The sequence below is a fragment of the Pezoporus flaviventris genome, unplaced genomic scaffold, assembly GCF_033815535.1.
Source record: "Pezoporus flaviventris isolate CSIRO_AGI_PZ_B2104156 unplaced genomic scaffold, CSIRO_AGI_Pfla_v1 ptg000088l, whole genome shotgun sequence".
NCBI lineage: Eukaryota > Metazoa > Chordata > Aves > Psittaciformes > Psittacidae > Pezoporus > Pezoporus flaviventris.
This window is the reverse complement of record NW_026892636.1, coordinates 171,767-194,054: the sequence shown is the minus strand read 5'-3', so window position 1 is coordinate 194,054 and position 22,288 is coordinate 171,767. Positions and strand designations below refer to the sequence as shown.

The 22,288-nt window shown below is 47.9% G+C and overlaps 2 protein-coding genes across 5 annotated transcripts in view; one reads left to right on the top strand and one right to left on the bottom strand.

Moving 5' to 3' along the window:
* Window positions 1-22,288, top strand: part of LOC133280764 (olfactory receptor 14C36-like) — a 781,395-nt gene that overhangs the window by 689,469 nt on the left and 69,638 nt on the right. The gene's annotated exons all lie outside the window — the stretch shown is intronic.
* LOC133280732 (olfactory receptor 14J1-like) lies at window positions 16,597-17,873 on the bottom strand. The gene is made up of 2 exons (XM_061475667.1): window positions 17,314-17,873; window positions 16,597-16,627 (listed from the first exon to the last, which is right to left on the bottom strand). The coding sequence occupies exons 1-2, from the start codon at window positions 17,871-17,873 to the stop codon at window positions 16,597-16,599; spliced, it is 591 nt and encodes a 196-aa protein (XP_061331651.1).

Sequence of the window (22,288 nt, the reverse complement as noted above, 5' to 3'; positions counted from 1 at the left end):
TATACGCCACGGGTTACCCTATGGTTTTACCTGCTGGATCACGGAGAAGACATGACAAAGTGGGATGGAAAACCTACTTCAGCTGCCATACCGGACATGCTAGAACTTCAGTATGAACAAGAGTCAAAGGCAGCCAAGTGGTATGCCACGATTGATATTGCCAATGCATTTTTCTCAATTCCTTTGGCAGCAGAGTGCAGGACACAGTTTGCTTTTACTTGGAAACACAGCCCTACCATTTGCCACGGACTGATCCAGACTGCACTGGAACAGGGGCAAGCTCCAGAACACCTGCAATACATTGATGACATTATTGTGTGGGGCGATACAGCGGAAGAAGTCTTTGAGAAAGGGAGGAAAATAATCCAAATCCTGCTGAAAGCCGGTTTTGCCATAAAACGGAGTAAGGTCAAGGGACCTGCACAGGAGATTCAATTTTTGGGAATAAAATGGCAAGATGGACGTAGACAGATCCCCACAGATGTGATCAACAAGATAACAGCAATGTCTCCACCAACTAATAAGAAAGAAACGCAAGCTTTCTTGGGTGCAGTGGGGTTCTGGAGAATGCACATCCCAAATTACAGTTCGATTGTAAGCCCTCTCTATCATGTGACCCGGAAGAAATATGATTTTAAATGGGGCCCTGAGCAGCAACAAGCCTTTGAGCAAATAAAACGCGAGATAGTTCACGCAGTAGCCCTTGGACCAGCCCGGACCGGACCAGATGTAAAAAATGTACTGTACACTGCAGCTGGGGAGAACGGTCCTACCTGGAGCCTCTGGCAGAAAGCTCCAGGGGAGACTCGAGGTCGACCCCTCGGCTTTTGGAGTCGGGGATATAAAGGATCTGAGGCCAGCTATACCCCAACTGAGAAAGAGATACTGGCAGCCTATGAAGGGGTTCGAGCTGCTTCGGAAGTGATTGGCACTGAAGCACAGCTCCTTCTGGCACCCCGGTTGCCCGTGCTGGGCTGGATGTTCAAAGGCAGGGTCTCCTCTACACATCATGCAACTGATGCTACATGGAGTAAATGGGCTGCACTAATTACACAACGAACTCGAATAGGAAATCTCAGTCGTCCAGGCATTCTAGAAGTCATCATGGACTGGCCAGAGGGCAAAGATTTTGGAATGTCACCAGAGGAGGAGGTGGTACGTGCTGAAGAGGCCCCACCATATAATAAACTGTCAGAAAGTGAAAAGCAGTATGCCTTGTTTACTGATGGCTCTTGCCGTATTGTGGGAAAGCATCGGAGATGGAAGGCAGCTGTATGGAGTCCTGGACGACAAGTTGCAGAAACTGCTGAAGGAGAGGGTGAATCGAGTCAGTTTGCCGAGGTGAAAGCCATCCAGCTGGCCCTGGACATTGCTGAACGAGAAAGGTGGCCAGTACTTTACCTCTATACTGACTCATGGATGGTGGCAAATGCCCTGTGGGGGTGGTTGAAGCAATGGAAGCAGAGCAACTGGCAACGCAGAGGTAAACCCATCTGGGCTGCTGCACTGTGGAAAGATATTGCTGCCAGGGTGCAGAACCTGGTGGTGAAGGTACGTCATGTAGATGCCCATGTAGCCAAGAGTCGGGCCACTGAGGAACACCAGAACAACCAACAAGTGGATAAAGCGGCTAAGATTGAAGTGGCTCAGATGGACTTAGATTGGCAACATAAAGGTGAATTATTTTTGGCCCGGTGGGCCCATGACACTTCAGGCCATCAGGGCAGAGATGCAACATACAGGTGGGCCCGTGATCGAGGGGTGGACTTAACAATGGACACTATTGCCCAGGTTATTCATGAGTGCGAAACATGTGCTGCAATTAAACAAGCCAAGCGGTTAAAGCCTCTTTGGTATGGAGGACGATGGTTGAAGTATAAATATGGGGAGGCCTGGCAGATTGACTATATCACACTGCCACCAACCCGCCAAGGCAAGTGCCATGTGCTTACCATGGTGGAAGCAACCACCAGGTGGCTGGAAACACATGCTGTGCCCCATGCCACTGCCCGGAACACTATCCTGGGCCTTGAGAAACAGATTTTGTGGCGACACGGCACCCCAGAGAGAATTGAGTCAGACAATGGGACTCATTTCCGGAATAACCTTATAGATATTTGGGCCAAAGAGCATGACATTGAGTGGGTATATCACATCCCCTACCATGCACCAGCCTCTGGGAAAATCGAACGGTACAATGGGCTGTTAAAAACTACACTGAGAGCAATGGGTGGGGGAACTTTCAAGCATTGGGATACACACTTACCAAAGGCCACCTGGTTGGCCAACACCAGAGGATCTGCCAACAGGGCCGGCCCAGCCCAGTCAGAACTTTTACATATTGTAGAGGGGGACAAAGTTCCCATGGTGCATATGAAGAATTTGCTGGGGAAGACAGTCTGGGTTATTCCTGCTTCAGGTAAAGGCAAACCCACTCGTGGGATTGCTTTTGCTCAGCGGCCTGGATATACTTGTTGGGTAATGCAGGAAGATGGGGAAGTCCGATGTATACCTCAAGGGGATTTGATTTTAGGGGAAAACAGCCAGTGAACTCAATTGTATGCTGTTGCCTGCTGTGTAATGCTTTTATAGCCCATCAACTAGATGTCTCCAGGTCACCAGCAACTGGCCCTGACTTCCCTCCAGCCATCATCCCAACAGAGAATGAACTTTGAACATCATGGACCGAATATAGGGATTGGTCCATGCACTAAGAAAATGATCTTTTCCTCTTGGTCTGTATGTATATGGATGTATATATGTGGGAGAGCGATGGTGTATTGAAAATGTGGGATCTGAGCACGACATGAATGGTATGGAATAAGGGGTGGATAATCTCCTGGGTTCAGCAGTAGCAGTCATGTTTTTTTTTTCCTTTGTGGTAGCTGGTGCAGTGCTGTGTTTTGACTTCCAGCCTGAGAACAGTGTTGGTGAAGTCGATGTTTTCGGTTGTTGCTAAGTGATGTTTACCCTGACCAAGGACTTTGTGAGGCTCATGCTCTGCCAGGGAGGAGGGGAAGCCAGGAGGAAGCAGAGATGGGGCGCCTGACCCGGGCTAGCCAGGGAGGTATTCCATACCACAGCACGTCATGGCCGGGGGGGGGGGTGACTGGGAGTTTCCTGGAAGGACACGGGCTTCCGGGTGGAACTCGTTTTCTTGGCCGGTGGTATTGTATTCTCTTCCCTTGTTATTTTCCCTTATCATTGTTGTAGTTGATAGTAGCGGTGGTGATTTGTGTACATTGGTTGCTGGGCTGTTCTTGTCTCAACCCGTGGGAGTTGCATTTTTTCGATCCTCCTCCCCGTTCCTCCGGGAGTGGGGGAGAACCCCGGTGGAGGGAGACACGGCCCTCGATTGTTGTCAGCTCGGCACCACTCACTGGGAGTGAGTGAACAAGTTACCTGACTGGCTTTAAACCACGACACCATTGCAGGGGGGGTTGGAACTTGATGATCTTAAGGTCCTTTCCAACTCGAACTATTCTATGATTCTATGATTCTATGACTCCTCTATGACTCCTCTATAAAACCTCTATGACTCCTCTATGCTTCTTTATTGACTGCTCTGACATCTTATTGACTTCTCTACGACTGCTCTATGCCTTCTCTTAAGACTCCTCTATGACACTATGACTCCTCTAAGACTTCTCTATGACTCTATGATACTATGACATCTCTATGACTCCTGTATGAGTCCTATATTCCTCCTCTATGACTCCTCTATGACTCCTTCATGACTCCTCTGACTCCTCTATGACTCTGCTATTACTCATCTATGAACACTCTACAACTCCTCTATGACTCCTCTATTACTGCTCTATGACTCTTCTTTGACTCCTCTATGACTCTTCTATGACTCCTCTTGAACCAACCTACGACACCCCTACGATGCCTCTATGACTCCACTGTGACTTCACTGACTCCTCTATGACTCCTCTATGACTCCTTTATTACTCCTCTATGACTCCTCTATGACTCCACTATGACTCTACTATGACTACCCTGTGACTCCTCTATGAATCCTCTATAACACTATGACTCCTCTATGACTTTGCTATAACTCTATGACTACTCTATGACTCCTCTACCACTCCTCTATATCTCTATGACTATGATTTGTCTATGACAGATATTTGAATGCTCTATGACTCCTCCATGACTTGTCTATGACTCGTCTATGACTCGTCTATAACTCCTCTATAACTCTATGACTATGATTCGTCTATGACAGATATTTGAATGTTCTATGACTCCTCTATGACTTGTCTATAACTCCTCTATAACTCTATGACTGATTCCTCTATGAAAGATATTTGAATGCTCTATGACTCCTCTATGACTTGTCTATGACTCTTCTATAACTCCTCTATAACTCTATGACTATGATTCCTCTATGACAGATATTTGAATGCTCTATGACTCCTCTATGACTTGTCTATGACTCGTCTATAACTCCTCTATAACTATGACTACTCTATGATTCCTCTATGACAGATATTTGAATGCTCTATGACTCCTCTATGACTTGTCTATGACTCGTCTATAACTCCTCTTGGACACCTCTATGACAACTCTGTGACGCTTCTATGACGCCTGTATGATGCCTCTATGAAGCTTTTATGACTCCTCTGTGACTCCACTGTGACTAGATTGTGACCGTCGTATGACTCCTCTGTGACTCCACTGTGACTAGATTGTGACCATTGTATGACTCCTCTATGACTCCTCTGTGACTCCTCTATGACTTCTCTATGACTCCTACATGACTCCTCCATTACAAATCTATGAATCCTCTATGACTCCTCTATGACTACTCTATGACTCTTCTTTGATTCCTCTATGACTGTTCTATGACTCCTCTATGACTCCTCTTGAACGCCTCTATGATGCCTCTATGACACCTTTATGACACCTCTATGACTCCACTGTGTCTGTATTGTGACTCCACTGAGACTCCACTGGGACTCCTCTATGACTCCTCAATGACTCTTATATGACTCCCCTATGACTCTTCTATGAATCCTCTATAAATCTATGACTCCTCTCTGACTCCTCTATGTCTCCTCTATGACCTCTCTATGACTCCACTATGACTCCTCTATGACCCTTGTATGACTCCTCTATGGCTCCTCTATGACTCTGTATGACACTATGACTCCTTTATGACACCTCTACGACTCTTCTATGACTCCTCTTGGACGTCTCTATGACGCAGCTATAAGGCCTCTATGAAGCCTCTATGACTCCACTGTGACTCCTCTGTGTCTCCACTGTGACCCCTGCATGACTCCTCTATGACTCCTCTATGACTCTTCTATGACTCCTCTGTGACGCCGCTGTGATTTCTCCATGAATCCTCTCTGACACTTGAACAACACCTCTATGATTCCACCATGACTCCTCTATGACTCCTCTATGACTCTTCTAAGACTCCTCTAGGACTCCTCTCTGACTCCTCTCTGACCCCTCGTTGAGCTCTCTGTGACCCCTCTATGACACATCTATGACTAATCTATGACGCCTCAATGTCGCCTCAAAGACGCCTCTATGACATCACTATGACGCCTCTATGACTCCACTATGATTCTTGTATGACTCCCCAGTACTCCTTTATGACTCCTCTGTAACTCTATGACTCCTCTGTGACTCCTCTGTGACTCCTCTCTAACTCCTCTTTGACTCCTCTGTGACCCATCTAAGACTCCCCTATGACTCCATTATGACTCTTCTAAGACTCATCTAGGACTCCTCTAGGACTCCTCTAGGACTTCTCTATAATACATCCATGATTCTATGACTCCTCTATGATTCGTGAATGACTCGTCTATGATTCCTTTTGGATGCCTCTGATGCATCTATGAAGCCTCTATGACTCCTCAAGGACCCCTCATTGATCTCTCTGACTATTCTATGATACTATGACTCCTCTATGACTTCTCTGTGACTCCTCTGTGACTTCTCTATGATTCCACTATGACTCCTCTTTGAGTCCACTATGACTTCTCTAGGACTCCTCTAGGACTGCTCTATGACTCCTTTATGACGCGTCTATGACTCCTCTTGGATGCCTCTATGATGCCTCTATGACGCCTGGATTACTCCTCTATGACTCCTCTACGACAGTATGATTCCTCTATGATGCTACGACTCCTCTATGACTCTAAGACACCTCTATGACTCCTCTATGACTCTAAGACACCTCTATGATTCGTCTATGACTCTTCTATGACTCCACCTTGACTCCACCGGGACTCCACTGTGAGCCCTGTATGACTCCTCTGACTCCTCTATGATTCCTCTATGACTCCTCTATGACTCCTCTATGACTCCTCTATGACACTGTGAATCCTCTATGACAATATGACTTCTCTATGACTCCTCTATGACTCTATGAACACTATTAATTTATGAGCCCTCTATGACTCTCTGATTCCTCCTTGACTCCATGACTCCTCTATGACAGCTAAATGACACTATGTCATTATGACTCCTCTCCGAATCCTTTATGACTCCACTATGTCTCATCTAAGACTCCGCCATGACTCCTCCATGACTCCTCTACAAGTCTTCTATGAGTTCTCTGAGTCCTCTATGACTTCACTATGACTTTTCTGTGACTCCTCTATGACTTTTCTATGAATCTATGACTCCTCTATGACACTATGACTACTCTATGACTACTCTATGACTCTCTCTAACTTGACTCTGACTCCTCTATGACACCTCTATGACTCCTCTATGACCGCTCATTGACGCCTCTATGTCTCATCTATTATTCCTCTAAGGCGTCTCTATGACGCCTCTGTGACGCCCCTATGACTCCACTATGATTCCTTTATGACTCCTCTATGACTCCTCTATAACAATATGACTCCTCAATGACTCATCTACTCCTCTCTGACTCCTCTCTGACGCCTATATTACACCTCTTTGATGACTCTATGACTTCACTGTGATTCATTCATGTCTCTCCTATGACTCCTCTATGACTCCTCTATGACTCTATGACTCCTCTGTGACTCCTCTTTGATTCCTCTATGATTACACTATGTCTCCTCTTTGACTCCACTATGACTCTTCTTTGACTCCTCTAGGACTCCTGTAGGACTTCTCTATAACTCTATGACTCCCCTGTGACTCCTCTGGGACTCCTCTGTGACTCCTGTTTGACTCCACTATGACTCCTCTTTGACTCCGCTAAGACTCCTCTATGACTCCTTCTAAGACTGTTCTGTAACTCTATGATTCCTCTGTGACACCTCTATGACTCCTCTATGACTGAACTGTGATTCTTGTTTGACTCCACTATGACTACACTTTGACTCCAATATGACTCCACTATGACTCCTCTAGGACTCCTCTTGGACTCCTCTAGGACATCTGTATGACATATCCATGACACTGTGACTCCTCCATGACATCTCTGTGACTACTCTTGGATGCCTCTATGACACCTCTATAACTATAATGTGATTGCACTGTGACTCCACTGTGACCCCTGTATGACAACTCTATGAATCCTCTATGACTCTTCTCTGACTCCTCTCTGATCCCTCATTGACTCCTCTTTCACTCCTCTATGACTTCTCTATGACACTATGACTCCTCAAGGACTCCTCCCTGACTCCTCTGTGACTCCTCTGTGACACTTCTCTGACTCCTCAATGACTCCTCTATGATTCCACTATGACTCATCTTTGACTCTATGACTCCTCTGTGACTCGTCTATGACTCCCCTAGAACTCCTCTAACACTCCTCTATGAGTCATCTATGATTCCGTTAGGACTATTCTAGGATTCCTCTAGGACTCCCCTATGACACCTCTATGACTCCACTAAAACTCCACTATGACTCTTCTATGACTCCTCTAGGACTCCGCTATGACTCCTCTATGACACTTCTAGGACTCCACTATGACTCCAGTCTGACTCCACTATGACTACTCTATGACTCCTCTGTGGCACCTATATGACTGCCCTTAGACTCTTCTATGACTCCTCTAGGACTCCTCTATGACTCCGCTAGGACTCCTCTACGACATCTCTATGACTCCACTATGACTCATCTATGATTCGGCTATGACTTTGCTATGACTCCCCTATGACTCCTCTGTGACTACTCAATGACTCCTCTGTGACTCCTATACGACACTATGACTCCTCTATGAATCCTCTTTGAGTCCTCTGTCTCCTCTATGATACCCCTATGACTCTATGATACTATGACTACTCTCTGACTCCCCTATGACACCTCCATTACTCCTCTATGACTCCTCTATGACTCCTCCATGACTCCTCCATGACTCCCCTATGACTCCTGTAGGACTCCTTATTGACTGCTCTGACACCTTATTGACTCCTCTGCGACTCCTCTATGACTCCTCTATGACTCCTGTATGAATCCTCTATGACTTCATGGAACAATGACTACTCTATGACTCCTCTATGACATCGCTATGAATGCTCTGTGACACATCTATGAATCTATGACTCCCCTATGACTCCTCTATGACACATCTATGAATGCTCTATGACACATCTATGAATCCATGACTCCCCTATGACTCCTCTATGACTCTTCTACGAGTTCTCTACGATTCCTCTATGACTCTATGACACTATGACTCCTCTATGAATCCTCTATGAATCCTCTATGACTCCTCTATGACTCCTCTATGACCCCCCTATGACTCCTCTTTGACTCTATTACTCCTCTATGACTCCACTATGATTGCTCTATGACCATCCTAAGATGCCCCTATGACTCCTCCATGACCCCTCTAAGACTCCTCTATGAATCCTCCATGACTCATCTAAGACTCCTCTATGAACACCCAATAACCCCTCCATGACTCCTCTAGGACTCCTCTAAGACTCCCCTAGGACTTTTCTAGGATTCCTCTAGCACTCCTCTGGGACACCTCTCTGATGCCTCTCTGACTCCTCTCTGACTCCTCTAAGACACTATGACTCCTCTATGAATCCTCTTTGATTCCTCTGTCTCCTCTATGACACCCCTATAACTCTGTGATACTATGTCTACTCTCCAACTCCTCTATGACTCCTCTATGACTCCTCTATGACTCCTCCACGACTCCTCTATGACTCCTGTAGGACTCCTTATTGACTGCTCTGACACCTTATTGACTCTCTGACTCCTCTGACTTCTCTATGATTCCTCTATGACTTCTCTATGACTCCTCTATGACTCCTCTATCACTCCTGTATGAATCCTCTATGACTTTAGGCAATGACTCCTCTATGACACTTCGATGAATGCTCTACAACACATCTATGAATCTATGACTCCCTTATGACTTCTCTATGAATCCTCTGACGCCTCTATGACTAATCTACTATTCCTCTTCCACTCCTCTACTTCTCTGTGAGTAATCTGCGACTCCTCTACGACTCCTCTATGACTCCTCTCTGACTCCAATATGACTCCTCTAAGACTCCTCTAAGAATCCTCTATGACTCCTCTAAGACACCCCTATGACTTCTCTACGACCTATCTATGACTCCTCTATGACCACAGAATGACCATTCTATGACTCTGCTACGACCCCTCAATGACTCCTGCATGAAACCTCTATGACTTTATGACACAATGACTCCTCTATGACACATCTATGAATCTATGATGCCTCCAACTCCTCCATGACTCCTCTATGACTCCTCCATGACTCCTCTATGACTCCTCCATGACCCCTCTATGACTCCTCCATGACCCCTCTATGACTCCTCCATGAAAACTATATGACTCCTCTATTACTCCACTATGACTCCTTCCTGATTCCTCCAAGGCTCCTCTATGACACATCTATGACTCTATGACTCCTCTGTGAATCTCTGACTCTTTTCTGACTCCTCTCTTACTCCTCTCTGACTCCTCTATGATTCCTCTTTGACTATTCTATGACTCCTGTATGAATCGAATATGACTCCTCTATGATTTCATTATGACTCCACCACGACTCATCTATGAATCCTCCTTAACTCCTCCATAACGCCTCTATGACACATCTGTGACTCTGTGACACCTCTATGACTCTCTGACTCCTCTCTGACTCCTCTCTGAATCCTCTATGATTCCTCTATGCCTCCACTTTGACCATTCTATGACTCCTCTATGACTCCACTATGACTCCACTATAACTCCACTATAAATCCTCTATGACTCATCTGTGACTATTCAATGAACCCTCTAATAATCTTATATGACTCCTCTAAGATGCCTCTAAGAATCTTCTTTGACTCCTCTAGGACTCCTCTATGAGTCCCCTAGGACTCTTCTATGACTCCAGTATGACTCCTCGACGACTCATCTACCACTCCTCCATGACTCCCCTATGACTCCTCTATGAGTCCCCTATGACACGCCTATGACTCCGCTATGACTCCTCTATGACGCTTCCATGACTCCTCCATGACTATTCCATGACTTCTCTATGACTCCATTATGACTCCAATATAACTCCTCTATGACTCCTCTATGACTCTTCCATGACTCTTACATGACTCCTCTATGACACCTCTATGACTACTCTATGACTCCTCTATGTCTCCACTATGACTTCTCCGACTACTCTATGACTCCTGTGACTCCTCTCTGATTCCTCTATGACACATGTATGAATTTATGACTTCTCTATGACTCCTCCATGACCCCTCTATGACTCCTCTAGGACCACTAAATGAAACTTCTATGACTTCTCTACGACCTGTCTATGACTCCGCTATGCCCTTATGACACAATGGCTCCTCTATAACTCCTCTATGATACCTCCATGATTCCTCCATGACTCTTCTATGACTTCTCTATGACTCTCTATGACTCCCCTGTGAATGCTGTATGACTCCTCTATGACTCCTTTATGACTCCTCTATGACTGATATTTGACTGCTCTATGACTCCTCTATGACTCCTTTATGACTCCTCTATGACTGATATTTGACTGCTCTATGACTCCTCTATGACACCCCTATGACTCTATGACACTATGACTCTTCTATGACCCCTCTTTGACTCTAGGACAGTATGACTCCTCTGTGACTCCTCTATGACTCCTCTATGACTCCTCTATGACTTCTCTATGACCCCTCTATGAGTCCTCTATGACTCCTCTGACTCCTCTGACTCCTCTATGACTCCTCTATGACTCTTCCATGACTCTTTTATAACTCCCCTATGATTCCTGAATGTCTCCTCTATAACTCTATGAAACCTTTATGACTCCTCTATGACACATCTATGATGCTTCTATGACGCATCTATGACCCCTCTGACTCCACTATGACTATTATGACTCCTCTGAGTCGTCAATGAGCCCCCGACTCTTCTATGACTCCTCTATGACTCCTCTATAACACTATGACTCCTCTATGACTCCTCTACAACTCCTCTATGAGTCGTCTATGACACCTCCATGACTCTATGACTCTATGACTCCTCTCCGAATCCTCTATGAGTCTTGGACAGGATGACTTTTCTATGACACCTCTATAATGCCTCTGTGACGCGTCTATGACCCGTCTTCGACTCCTCTATGACTCCTCTATGAAACCTCTATGAAACCTCTGTGACTCCTCTATGACTCTATGACTTCTCTATGACTGCCCTATGACTCTCTGATTCCTCTGTGACTCCTCTCTGACTTTTCTAGGACACCTCTATGACAACTCTGTGATTCCTCTATGTCACTATGACTCCTCTATGACTCGTCCATGACTCCTCTATGACTACATTGTTACTGCTGTATGACTGCTCTATGACTTCTCAATGACACCTCTGTGACTTTTGACATCAAGACTCCTCTCAGACTCCTGTATGACTCCTTCATGACTCCTCTATGACTCCTCCATGAATCCTCCATGACACCTCTATGACTCCTCTATGACTTCTCCATGACCCCTCTGTGACTCCTCTATGACCACTCAATGACCCATCTATGAGTCCTCTATGACCCCTCCATGACTCCTCTACGACTGCTCTATGACCTCTCTATGACTCATCCAGGACTCCTGTATGACTTCTCTAGGACTCCTCTATGACACCTCTATGACACCTCTATGACTCCTCTATGACTCCCCTAAGACTCCTCTATGACTCCTCTATGACACCTCTATGATGCCACTATGATGCCTCTATGACACCTCTATGACCCCCATTGTGACTCTACTATGACTCCTAAGATTGCTCTATGAGCCGTCTGTTAGCCATCTGACTCCTCTATGCCTCCTCTACCACACTATGACTCTTCTACGACTCCCCTACAATATTACTGACCCCCTTTACAGCAGTGAAGATAAAGGAACAACCTGCTTGGATACATCATTCAAGAATTAAGAAAGCACCAGAGCTACAGAAGACATGGCGGATCGAACCTTCAGGACCCTTACGTATGAAATTGCGTCGGTCATAATTTGGACTCATATGATAACTGGCGCACGAGCTTGGGACCAGAACTTACACCTGAAGTTAGTGCAGAATATTACTAATGTTTTTAATCGTACTGACTATTGGGTGTGTGCACAGTTGCCTAAATCAGGAGAAAGCCTGGATCTCCCATTAATTGGAGTTCCAATTCCAAACACTGCCTCATGGACAAATTTGTGGGTGAACACTAGCAATCTGTATTCGAAGGAAAGGTTAAACTTTGGAATAGTTAATCCTAATCCAGGTAATAAACATTACACCTGTGCACAAAGATGTATTACACCAGGAACCAGGGTAGGAGATCATGCTTGTTTCAATGCCACAGATGTAGGTCACCATTCAAATTGCAATCGTGCTATTAATATAGATGGTATTGTAGTTCAGTGATGGCCTGTTCCTAAAGGTACTGGTTATGTGGAGAAAATGCTTATAAGACTCTGCCCCCCAGCTGGAAGGAGGCATGCACCTTAGGTGCTGTAATACCCAATTTTACTATTATCAACAGGTATCCTTCTGGGACCTGGATTAGAAGTTTTGCTAAACGGGTTAAGAGAAGGTTTAACCCTATTATTGAATGACACACTGCATTTCATAGTTTTGTAAGAGGGCTAATTCCATCTTTGGGAGTAAGTGAATTAGAGAAGGCAATTGTAAATATCTCAGCAACCATAGAGGAAATGGAAAGTAAAACCATTGATATAATTCAGGCAGAACAGCAAGAGATAACCAGCCTGTCTGAAGTGGTATTACAAAACTGAATAGCTCTAGACATGTTACTGGCAGGACAAGGAGGGGTTTCTTCCATAATCAATGAAAGTTGTTGTTCCTATACAGACTAAAGTGGCAGAATCGAAACAGATCTGGGGGAAATTTGGAAACAAACTAAGATATTTCATGAAATGGCCATGGATGACACCTCCTGGGGTTTTGAAGAAATATGGAAAAATTTAATTTCATGGTTACCTGATCTCTCCTGGTTGAGGCAACCGGTTGCAGGAATATTGATGTTATTTGTTTTAATATTGATTACTTGCGGTATGATACAACGTTCCCTCTGCTGTTGTAAATGGTCTATGATAAATTATGACGATTGGCAAAGGAACGAAATTAAGCACCAGGTAGAAACGGGAAATTATTTCAAAAAGACTTTAGACGGTAATGGTAATATAAAAAATGTTGCAAAAGAATTTGCAAAAGGACAGAAAAAGGGGGAATTTGAGACAAGGAGGAGTATAAGGACAGGAGGATTGTTATGTCTGTGGTGTACCCCTTGGGTACAGCAGCCTTGAGGGAGACCGTGCCAAGAGCTGTGCTGAAGCTGAGGGAAACCACATCCACTCTTTGCCTCCTCACGCACAACTGCAGGCTCTCAGCTTGGCCAGGCAGCAGTTACCCTTCGGACGGCTTTTAGGTGCCCAGAGGTGTCACCCAAGAGGACTCTGATGCTGGCACACGCCTCACCAAAGGCAGCTTGTGCAGCCTGGGTTCCCCTGGGTTGCCCTTGGCACCTTTATCAAAGGTAAGCGCAACGTGTCCTTGTCCTCCCTCCCAAGAGACCTCTGCCAATCCAATGACTTTTCACAAGGGGGATCCCAAAGGAATGCCGATCTTCCCCTGTAACTGCCCTGCCACTGTCCTGCCTGTTACACCGCGTCCTTCATTCCTCTCATCTTTCATAGATTTTCCTTTCAAATAACCCTTTCAAATAACTTCTATCAGATGCCCTTTGTAATCTTCCTGCACCCAGAAACCTCCCCAGTTCCCTGGAAGACAATCTGGAAGACTTGACAAAAACTACATGCTGAGACATGGCTCATCAGGGTTTAATGAGTCCCATGGTGTATTTGGGCTGAGTCCGTGAACCTCAGGTGCTGAGAGGAGACTGAGGAAACCTCTCAAGAAGTTCAAGTCAGAAACAAAGCCCCAGGTCCCTTCAGCATTCATGGGCCCCACTGAGGGCTGCTGCTGACAAAGCCTCCCCAGGGACTCGTTAAAGCAAGTAACTGGAGGCTGTGATTACAGGAGACAAAGGCAAAGTGCAGGTGTCTGATGGTGAGAAAACCCTTGGTTTGTTTGATGATGCAGAAGGGCCAAGCCCTGACCACAGCCCTTGGAGAAGCAGAGCCTGAAATCCTGAGAGTGAAAGTTCTCCTCATAGGCCTTGATGAAAGAGGCAACTGCCATAGCCCAGGGCACAGAGGCCTTTTGTTCTTTCGGGCCTATCAGTCATGCCAGAACCCTGTCATCTCTGCTGCAGGCTGTCCTACACTGGCCCATGCCTGCACCTCTTTCCCTTCAGGCTGTTGACACCCATCTTGCTTTCCCACCTAGCTCTCACCTGGCATTTCTGTACCTTCAGTCCCATCTCTGCACCCGTTGCTGTCAGGTCCTTGAAACACAAAGCCATGGGCTGAGCCAGACTGGGTCTGGGTGACCTCTTGCACCACAAGTCCACCTTTTGAGAGACATTTCTCTTTCCTAACTTTGAGTCTGAACCTTCCAAGCTGCACTTTGCAGAGGTTTCCTTCTCTTCCTGCTAGCAAGAAAACCTCCATCATCTCTGAAGCCACATTTCACCTAGTTGTAGGCTGCTACTATAGTGTCAATTCAAGAGATGCATTGAATATCCCTCAGCAAGCTGATCTAAAGGAGGCTCCTAGAGGAATGGGTGATGCCATCAGTATAGAGAACTAAGCACCATGAGAGAGCAGTGGGAAAAGGCAATGGTCTGGATTGAGAACTAATTGGGAAGACCCAAAAGGAGATGTGGTGTCCTTGGGTGCAAGGTAAACCATGCTCTGGGGACAGGGCACCTCATCTGGGACTGGAGGTGGCTGCTGGCTGTTCTCTGCTGCACGCAGTCCTTTGCTTCTCCCCATGAGAGCTCCGTGATCTGCCCTTTGAAACCGTTCTCCCCTGCTTTCAGCACAGGGCAGGTGTTTGTGGGGGTTCTTAAGATCAATTTGTGTGTGAAGGCATCATACACAAGTGTTGTAAGCAGAGGGCAAACGGGAAAGGACTGATGGACACTGCAGCCCTCCTTGCTCTGCACTAAGCTACAAGCAGCTGAGAACTTCTCCCTGTGTCAATATTGTTCTGATTTTCTGTCAAACAAAGAATGTTTTATACCCCCCACCCCCAAAAAAAAAAAAAACACCTCAGCAGTATTCTGCCAGTAAATAAATAACACAGTCCAAATGACTCTAAGGCCATGCTGAGCCTCTCTTGTGCAGCCCAGACTCACTCGAGTCATGAGTACAAGTAGTGAACTTTACAATAAAGTTGGATTTCATCTGTCATCCCTTGTGGACATCAGAGGTGGACAAAGCACTGCTTCAGAGCAAAGCTGACTCCCATCCAACCTGGCCTTGAACACTGCCAGGGATGGGGCAGACACAGCTTCTCTGGACACCCTGTGCCAGTGTCCCACCACTCTCAAAGGGAACAACTTCATCTGAATGTCCAAGGTAAATCTCCCCGTTTTCAGCTTAAAGCCATTCCCCCTTGTTCTGTCACTGCAGGCCCTTGCAAAAACCCCTCTCCAGATTTCTTGTAGGCCCTGCTTAGATATGGAGAGATTGCTAAGATATCTCCCTGGAGCCTTCTCTTCTCCAGGTTGAACACCCACATCTCTCAGTCCGTTTCCATTGGAGACGTTCTCCAGCCCTTAGAGCATCTTTGTGACCTTTCTTAAGCCCATCATTGTAGGATCAGAAGTGAACAGAGGTTGGAGGGGACCCCAGGAGGTCTCAAGTCCAACCCATCATGAACAGGGTAAGAGCAAGTGGTTCAAGGCTCAATTCAGGCTGAGTTGGAAATCCCCAAGGCCAGAGACTGCACAGCCTCTCTGGGTGACCTGATGCAGCACTTGCCTGAGCCGATGGGAGCAAGGTTTCCTTCTGTCCTGGCTGAACCTCTCCTCTGTCACTGTCCCCCACTGCCTTTTGTCCTCCCACCAGGCACCACGGTGAGGAGCCTGTCTCTGTATTCTCCATGTCCTCCTTGCCGCTACAGGAGGCCAGTCCCCAACAGCCTTCCCTTCCCAAGATCTCAGGTCCCCATCAGCCTTCCCTTCTCCAGGATGGACAAGCCCAGCTTCCCCAGCCTCTCCCCACAGGCACCGTGCTCCAGTCCCTGCCTGTCCTGAGGGCCCATTGCTAAACCCCCTCCTGCTTGCCAATAGCATTCCTGAACAGGGGATCTGAAACCTGTATGGAGTATTCCAGATCATCCCTTCCCTTGTTCTCCAGCCGTGCTCCTGCTCATACAGCCCGCGATGCTGCTGTCCTCCCTTGCTGCCTCCTGTCCAGCTCCTGCCCACCCAGACCTTTCCATGTGCTGTTCTCAGCCAGGCAGCCCCAGCCTCTGCCATTGCAGGGGAGATCCCTGCAGGACCCCTGTGTCCCCTGCTCCCCTGCCCAGGACTCCCTGAGAGCTCTGCAGCCCCCCCATGCTTTCCCATCGCCCCACACCAGCACAACAGCCCCATTCAATGGGCTCCCCAAGGGCTCTTCCTGCTCCAGGCACAGAGCAGCCATCCCAGAGCTGGAGCAGCCAGAAAGCTGCTTTCATTCCCCTTCACTCCTGCCATGTGAGGACATATCACAGAGAAGAAGTTGCTGCAGGATCATTTATTTCCCTTAAATACAGTCAGAGACCAGAGTGACACGAAGTCTGTGGGCCACACAACACGAGTGGCAACTTAATTAGGAGGAGATGAAAACTGACATTTCTATGAAGACAACATCATCACAAATTGAAATAGGAAAACAAATGTAAAGCAGGAAAGACAGACATGGCCTGTCATGACCTACACTGGAAGCCCTTTCAAGGCTAAAGCAAGCAGCGTATATCTGCTGAAACATCTGGTCACCAGCTTCCTCACAGCATCCTTGAGCTCCTGGTTCCTCAGGCTGTAGATGAGGGGGTTCACTGCTGGAGGCACCACCGAGTACAGCACTGACACCACCAGATCCAGGGATGGGGAGGAGATGGAGGGCGGCTTCAAGTAGGCAAAGACAACAGTGTTGACAAAGAGGGAAAGCACGGCCAGGTGAGGGAGGCACGTGGAAAAGGCTTTGTGGCGTCCCTGCTCAGAGGGCATCCTCAGCACAGCCCTGAAGATCTGCACATAGGACCCCACAATGAAAACAAAACAGCCAACAGCAATCAGGACACCAACCACAACAAGCCCAACTTCCCTGAGGTAGGAGTGTGAGCAGGAGAGCTTGAGGATCTGGGGGATTTCACAGAAGAACTGCTCCACATCATTGCCTCGGCAGAGGGGCAGTGAAAATGTATTGGCTGTGTGCACCAGGGCATTGAGAAACCCAGTGCCCCAGGCAGCTGCTGCCATGTGGACACAAGCTCTGCTGCCCAGGAGGGTCCCATAGTGCAGGGGCTTGCAGATGGCCACATAGCGGTCATAGGACATGGCAGTGAGGAGAAAATACTCTGCTGAAATGTATAAGAGAACAAAAAAGAGCTGTGCAGCACAACCTGTGTAAGAGATGGCCCTGGTGTCCCAGAGGGAATTGGCCATGGATTTGGGGACAGTGGTGGAGATGCAGCCCAGGTCCAGCAGGGAGAGGTTGAGGAGGAAGAAGTACCTGGGGGTGTGGAGGCGCTGGTCGCAGGCTGTGCTGGTGATGATGAGGCCGTTGCCCAGGAGCGCAGCCAGGGAGATGCCCAGGAAGAGCCAGAAGTGGCAGAGCTGCAGCTCCCGCGTGTGTGCGAATGGCAGGAGGAGGAACTGGGTGATGGAGCTGCCGTTGGACATCTGCTGCCTCTGGGCATGGGGCAGTGTCAGAGGAGAAAAAGGCAGTGACAGGTTAGGACAGGAGGGATGTCAGATACAGAAGTTCAGTTTACACATTCACAACTGAGCACATATTAGCAGGAGAGGAGAGGTTCAGCGTCGTCCCCAGTCATGTCATTACACTGCTGAGGCTTCTTCCTAGGTACAATCAGAAGAGCATTGCATCAGGCAAAAAGGCTCAGTTCTTTGCAGAAACAAGAGAGCTGCAGTGTCCATCAGTCCTCTCCCAATTGCCCTGTGCTCAAACTTGCACTGCCTGTAAGGTGCCTTCACACACAAATTAATCTTAAGAACTCCCACAAACATCTGTCCTGTGCTGAGACCAGAGGAGAACAGTTTCAAAGGACAGTCCACAGAGCTCTCACGCTGAGAAGCAAAGGGCTGTGTGCAGCAGAGTACGGCCAGCAGCCACCCCCAGTGGCAGACCCCAAGAGACCTGCCTGAACCTCCCCAGGGCTGGGCTGCACTTTCCCCCCACTCCCTTCCGATGTCTCTGCTGCCTGGAGCTGTCCCTGCCAGGAGCTGCTGCTCTGTGCACACCTCTGCTCCCTCTCAGTGCTCCCAGAGCCCATGCCATGGGCTGTGTGCTCAGCTCTGCCCTGCACACCCCTGCCCGTGCAGGGGCTCAGGAGCAGCTCACACAAGCCCTCACAAGACTCTCGGTGCCTCCCCCAAAGCAGAGAAGTAAATTCCCAGCTCCCACTGCCCAACCTGCCCACCAAGAGGGAAAAACATCAAAGCTCAGGATCCTTCCCTATCAGGTAAATGATGCCTCAGTGTCTTTCAGAGGGACCCTCTGAAGAAGTGCTCAGAGTGACGGCAGATTGGAGCAGCGTCACCCATACAGCACTTCCCTTCCCTGTCAGGAGTTTCTCCTTTCCCCTCAGCTCCCCATGAGCTCCATGGGGAGCTCGCTGGCAGGCTGAGTGTTGACCCTGGCAGGCAGCAGAGTCCCTGCCCCTGCACACAGCCTTTGGGCTGCAGGGACCCTGCTGCAAGGGCAGCGCTGGGCACCCCTGGCTGCACACCCACATTCACACCCTGCAGCCAGCCCCGGGACAAGGGACCTGCCTTGTCCTGTCCCTGCATGGTGCAGGGGAAGCCCTGCTCTGCAGCACATCCTCCTCCTTATCTACACAGAGAGAAACTGCAGCTGCATTGCCCTGCACACAGTGGCTTACCACAAACAGGGCTGGGAAGGTTTCTCCTTCAGAAGGTTCCTCCTCCTCCTCCTCAGCATCCTCCACTGCCAAGTGCCTTTAAGCTCCCTGTGTCTCGCAGGTCTCCCCTCGGTCCCAGCTTAGCAGCAGAGGCCCAGCCCAAGGTGTCTCTGCCTCTGCCCCACTGGGCTCCTTCCAGGGCTCCCTGGGGCTCCAGGGAAACACCATGGGAAACAGCCTGTAGCAAGCACTGATCTTCCCTCCCTCAGCTGGGAGGCACACTGCCTTCCTGCAGTGCCAGTTCTCTGATGATACAAAGATTTAAGGCTGAAAATCTTCATTTCTTACAATCAATCAATGAATTTGAAAATGGCCCTTTGAGAACATCGAGTCCAACCGTTAAACTGTCTCTGGCAAGTCCACACACTGCGCATGAGAACATCTTCATTAGGATACCCTGTTTGGATGGTCAGCAACAGCAACTGGGGCTTTAAAGTTGAATTTTACATCGTACCTTAATTTCACTAATTTAATATCCAATTCTGTTTGATGGTAAACATTCTGCTATGCATTAGAGTATAGAAATCAGCTGGACAAGTTATGTTGATGCAGAATCCTCTCCATGTATATAATCGTACTTAAACACATTTAAGAAATTCTTAACAACTGAGTAAAGCAACCAAACATTGCCCTCAATTTATAACCGGAATTCAGTACTAGTCTCTTTGCTGGCACAGGGGCAAGAGGTGAGCACACCTCTCTGACAACCCTAGAACTTTTAGTCCCGAGAGAGATCCTTTGAGCTCTAACCCCTAACCCTAACACTAACCCTAACCCTCTCCTGGACCGCAGTGTGCTGTGGGCAGCATCTCCCTCATAGTGAGGCATCTCTGATAGCCCCCTAACCTCTCCAGTTTAGCTAATAGGGGGATCATCTGGCTGGGCCGATCCTGCTGCTCACTGACACTCAGCCCTTCGCCCGCTGAGGAATGCTTCCAGAGCTGCTGTGAGTATTGTGCTCTGCTTTTACTTTTCACTTCACCAAGGGCAGCTTTAGCATAGGGATGCATCTAGATCTGTGCACAGCCATCTAGCTCCATCTCAGTGTGTTGTGTTAGGTTGGATATTTAATTGCAAGTGCGTGTATATTAGCTTCAGTGATCAAGTGCTGTTAGAAATCCTGTGATTGAGTTTACAAATGCAAACTGCTGCTAGCTGGTATTTGTGATCCTTTACATGAATACCAGGCCTGAGACTAAGATGGAATCCAGCTGCACGCAGACTGCTCTCGGAGAGGGAGCTTAGAAAGCAAAGAGATCCAATCTGAACCTCGTGACTCAACAAGAGGGTCTCCCTTATTCCTTTCTGTTTGCAGTTTCTATACACATGATTTCAGTTCAATGCTGTGTAAATCACTTGAATCCAGTCCTGGATAAATCCTTGCCAAGTCTGACACAATCTCTTTTTGTAGATGGTGGAGTGGGGCCTCGCCACCAAATCCTGAGGAATCCTGCTTTTAGAAATTCACATTAAAATCACTTTTGCTGGTATCTGTGGAAGTGATTCTTTCAGCAACCCTAAACAGTTTCAGAACAGGCATGGGGGACTTCTCTGGGAAACACATTCCAGTGTCTCACCACCCACACCGGAAAGAATTTCTTCAGAGAACAGAGTTTCTGTTTCACTGCAGAGAAAGGAGGCAGGAGAGAAGGGGTGGGGAGCACACACCCCAGCCCCGACTCCGCACAGGGCAGCGAGGGGTGCTGCTCTTCACTACAGCACAGCTGGGCTGAACTGAGTCAGTGCTTACACAGAAACCTGTCCTTGTCCCTGATGAAGCTCTACAGGCCACAGGCTTCTCCACAAGTACCAGCCCAGCTGTTTTTCTCGTCATGTCTTGCACAGTGTCACAAGCTGTGGCACAAGGGGAGGCCCTTGTTGCTCTTTCTCCTGGAACACAGGGAAGTAGAAAATGAAATACTTTTTTTAATAATGAAACCCATTACAGTGACCACAGAAAATATGGAACAAGATGCTAGAGCCCTACAGGTTTTCCCAGGAAGAGCTACAATGAACTAAAAATTCCCTCCTGCGCTGTTTCCTTTCCCAGCCCATGGATACTTTCCTCAGTAACTGGCAAGTGCACATGACACAGCAAGAGATCTGTGTCAAGCAAGGCCAAGCAAGGCAAGGCAATGCAAGACAAAGGAAGGCAAAGCAAGGGAAGGCAATGCAAGGCTAAGGAAGGCAAGGCAACGCAAGGCAAGAAATGGCAAGGCAAGGCAAGGACAGGCAAGGCCATGACAGGCCAGGCCAGGCAAGGTAAGGAAATGCAAGGGAAGGCAAGGCAATGCAAGGCCAGGCAAGGCAATGCTAGGCAAGGCAAGGAATGTCCAGGCCAGGCTAGGCCAGGAAAGGCGAGGCAAGTCAAGGCAAGGCAAGGGAAGGACAGGCCAGGCCATGCCAGGCAAGGCAAGGCATGGCAAGGCAAGGCAAGGCTAGGCAAGGCAAGGCAAGGCATGGCAAGGGAAGGGAAGGGAAGATATGGCAAGACAAGTCAAGGCAAGGAAAGGCAAGGCATGGCAAAGGAAGGAATAGCATGGCGAGGCGATGCGAGGCAATGGAAGGCAAGGCATGGCAAGGCAAGGGAAAGAAATTCATGGTGAGTTGAGGTGAGGCGAGGCAAAGCCAGGGCAACAGAAATAAAGACATAGTGAGGGAAGGCAAGGCAAGGGAAGGCAAGGCAAGGGAAGGCAAGGCAAGGGAAGGCAAGGCAAGGGAAGGCAAGGGAAGGCAAGGGAAGGCAAGGCAAGGAGAGGGAAGGAAAGGGAAGGGAAGGGAAGGGAAGGGAAGGGAAGGGAAGGGAAGGAA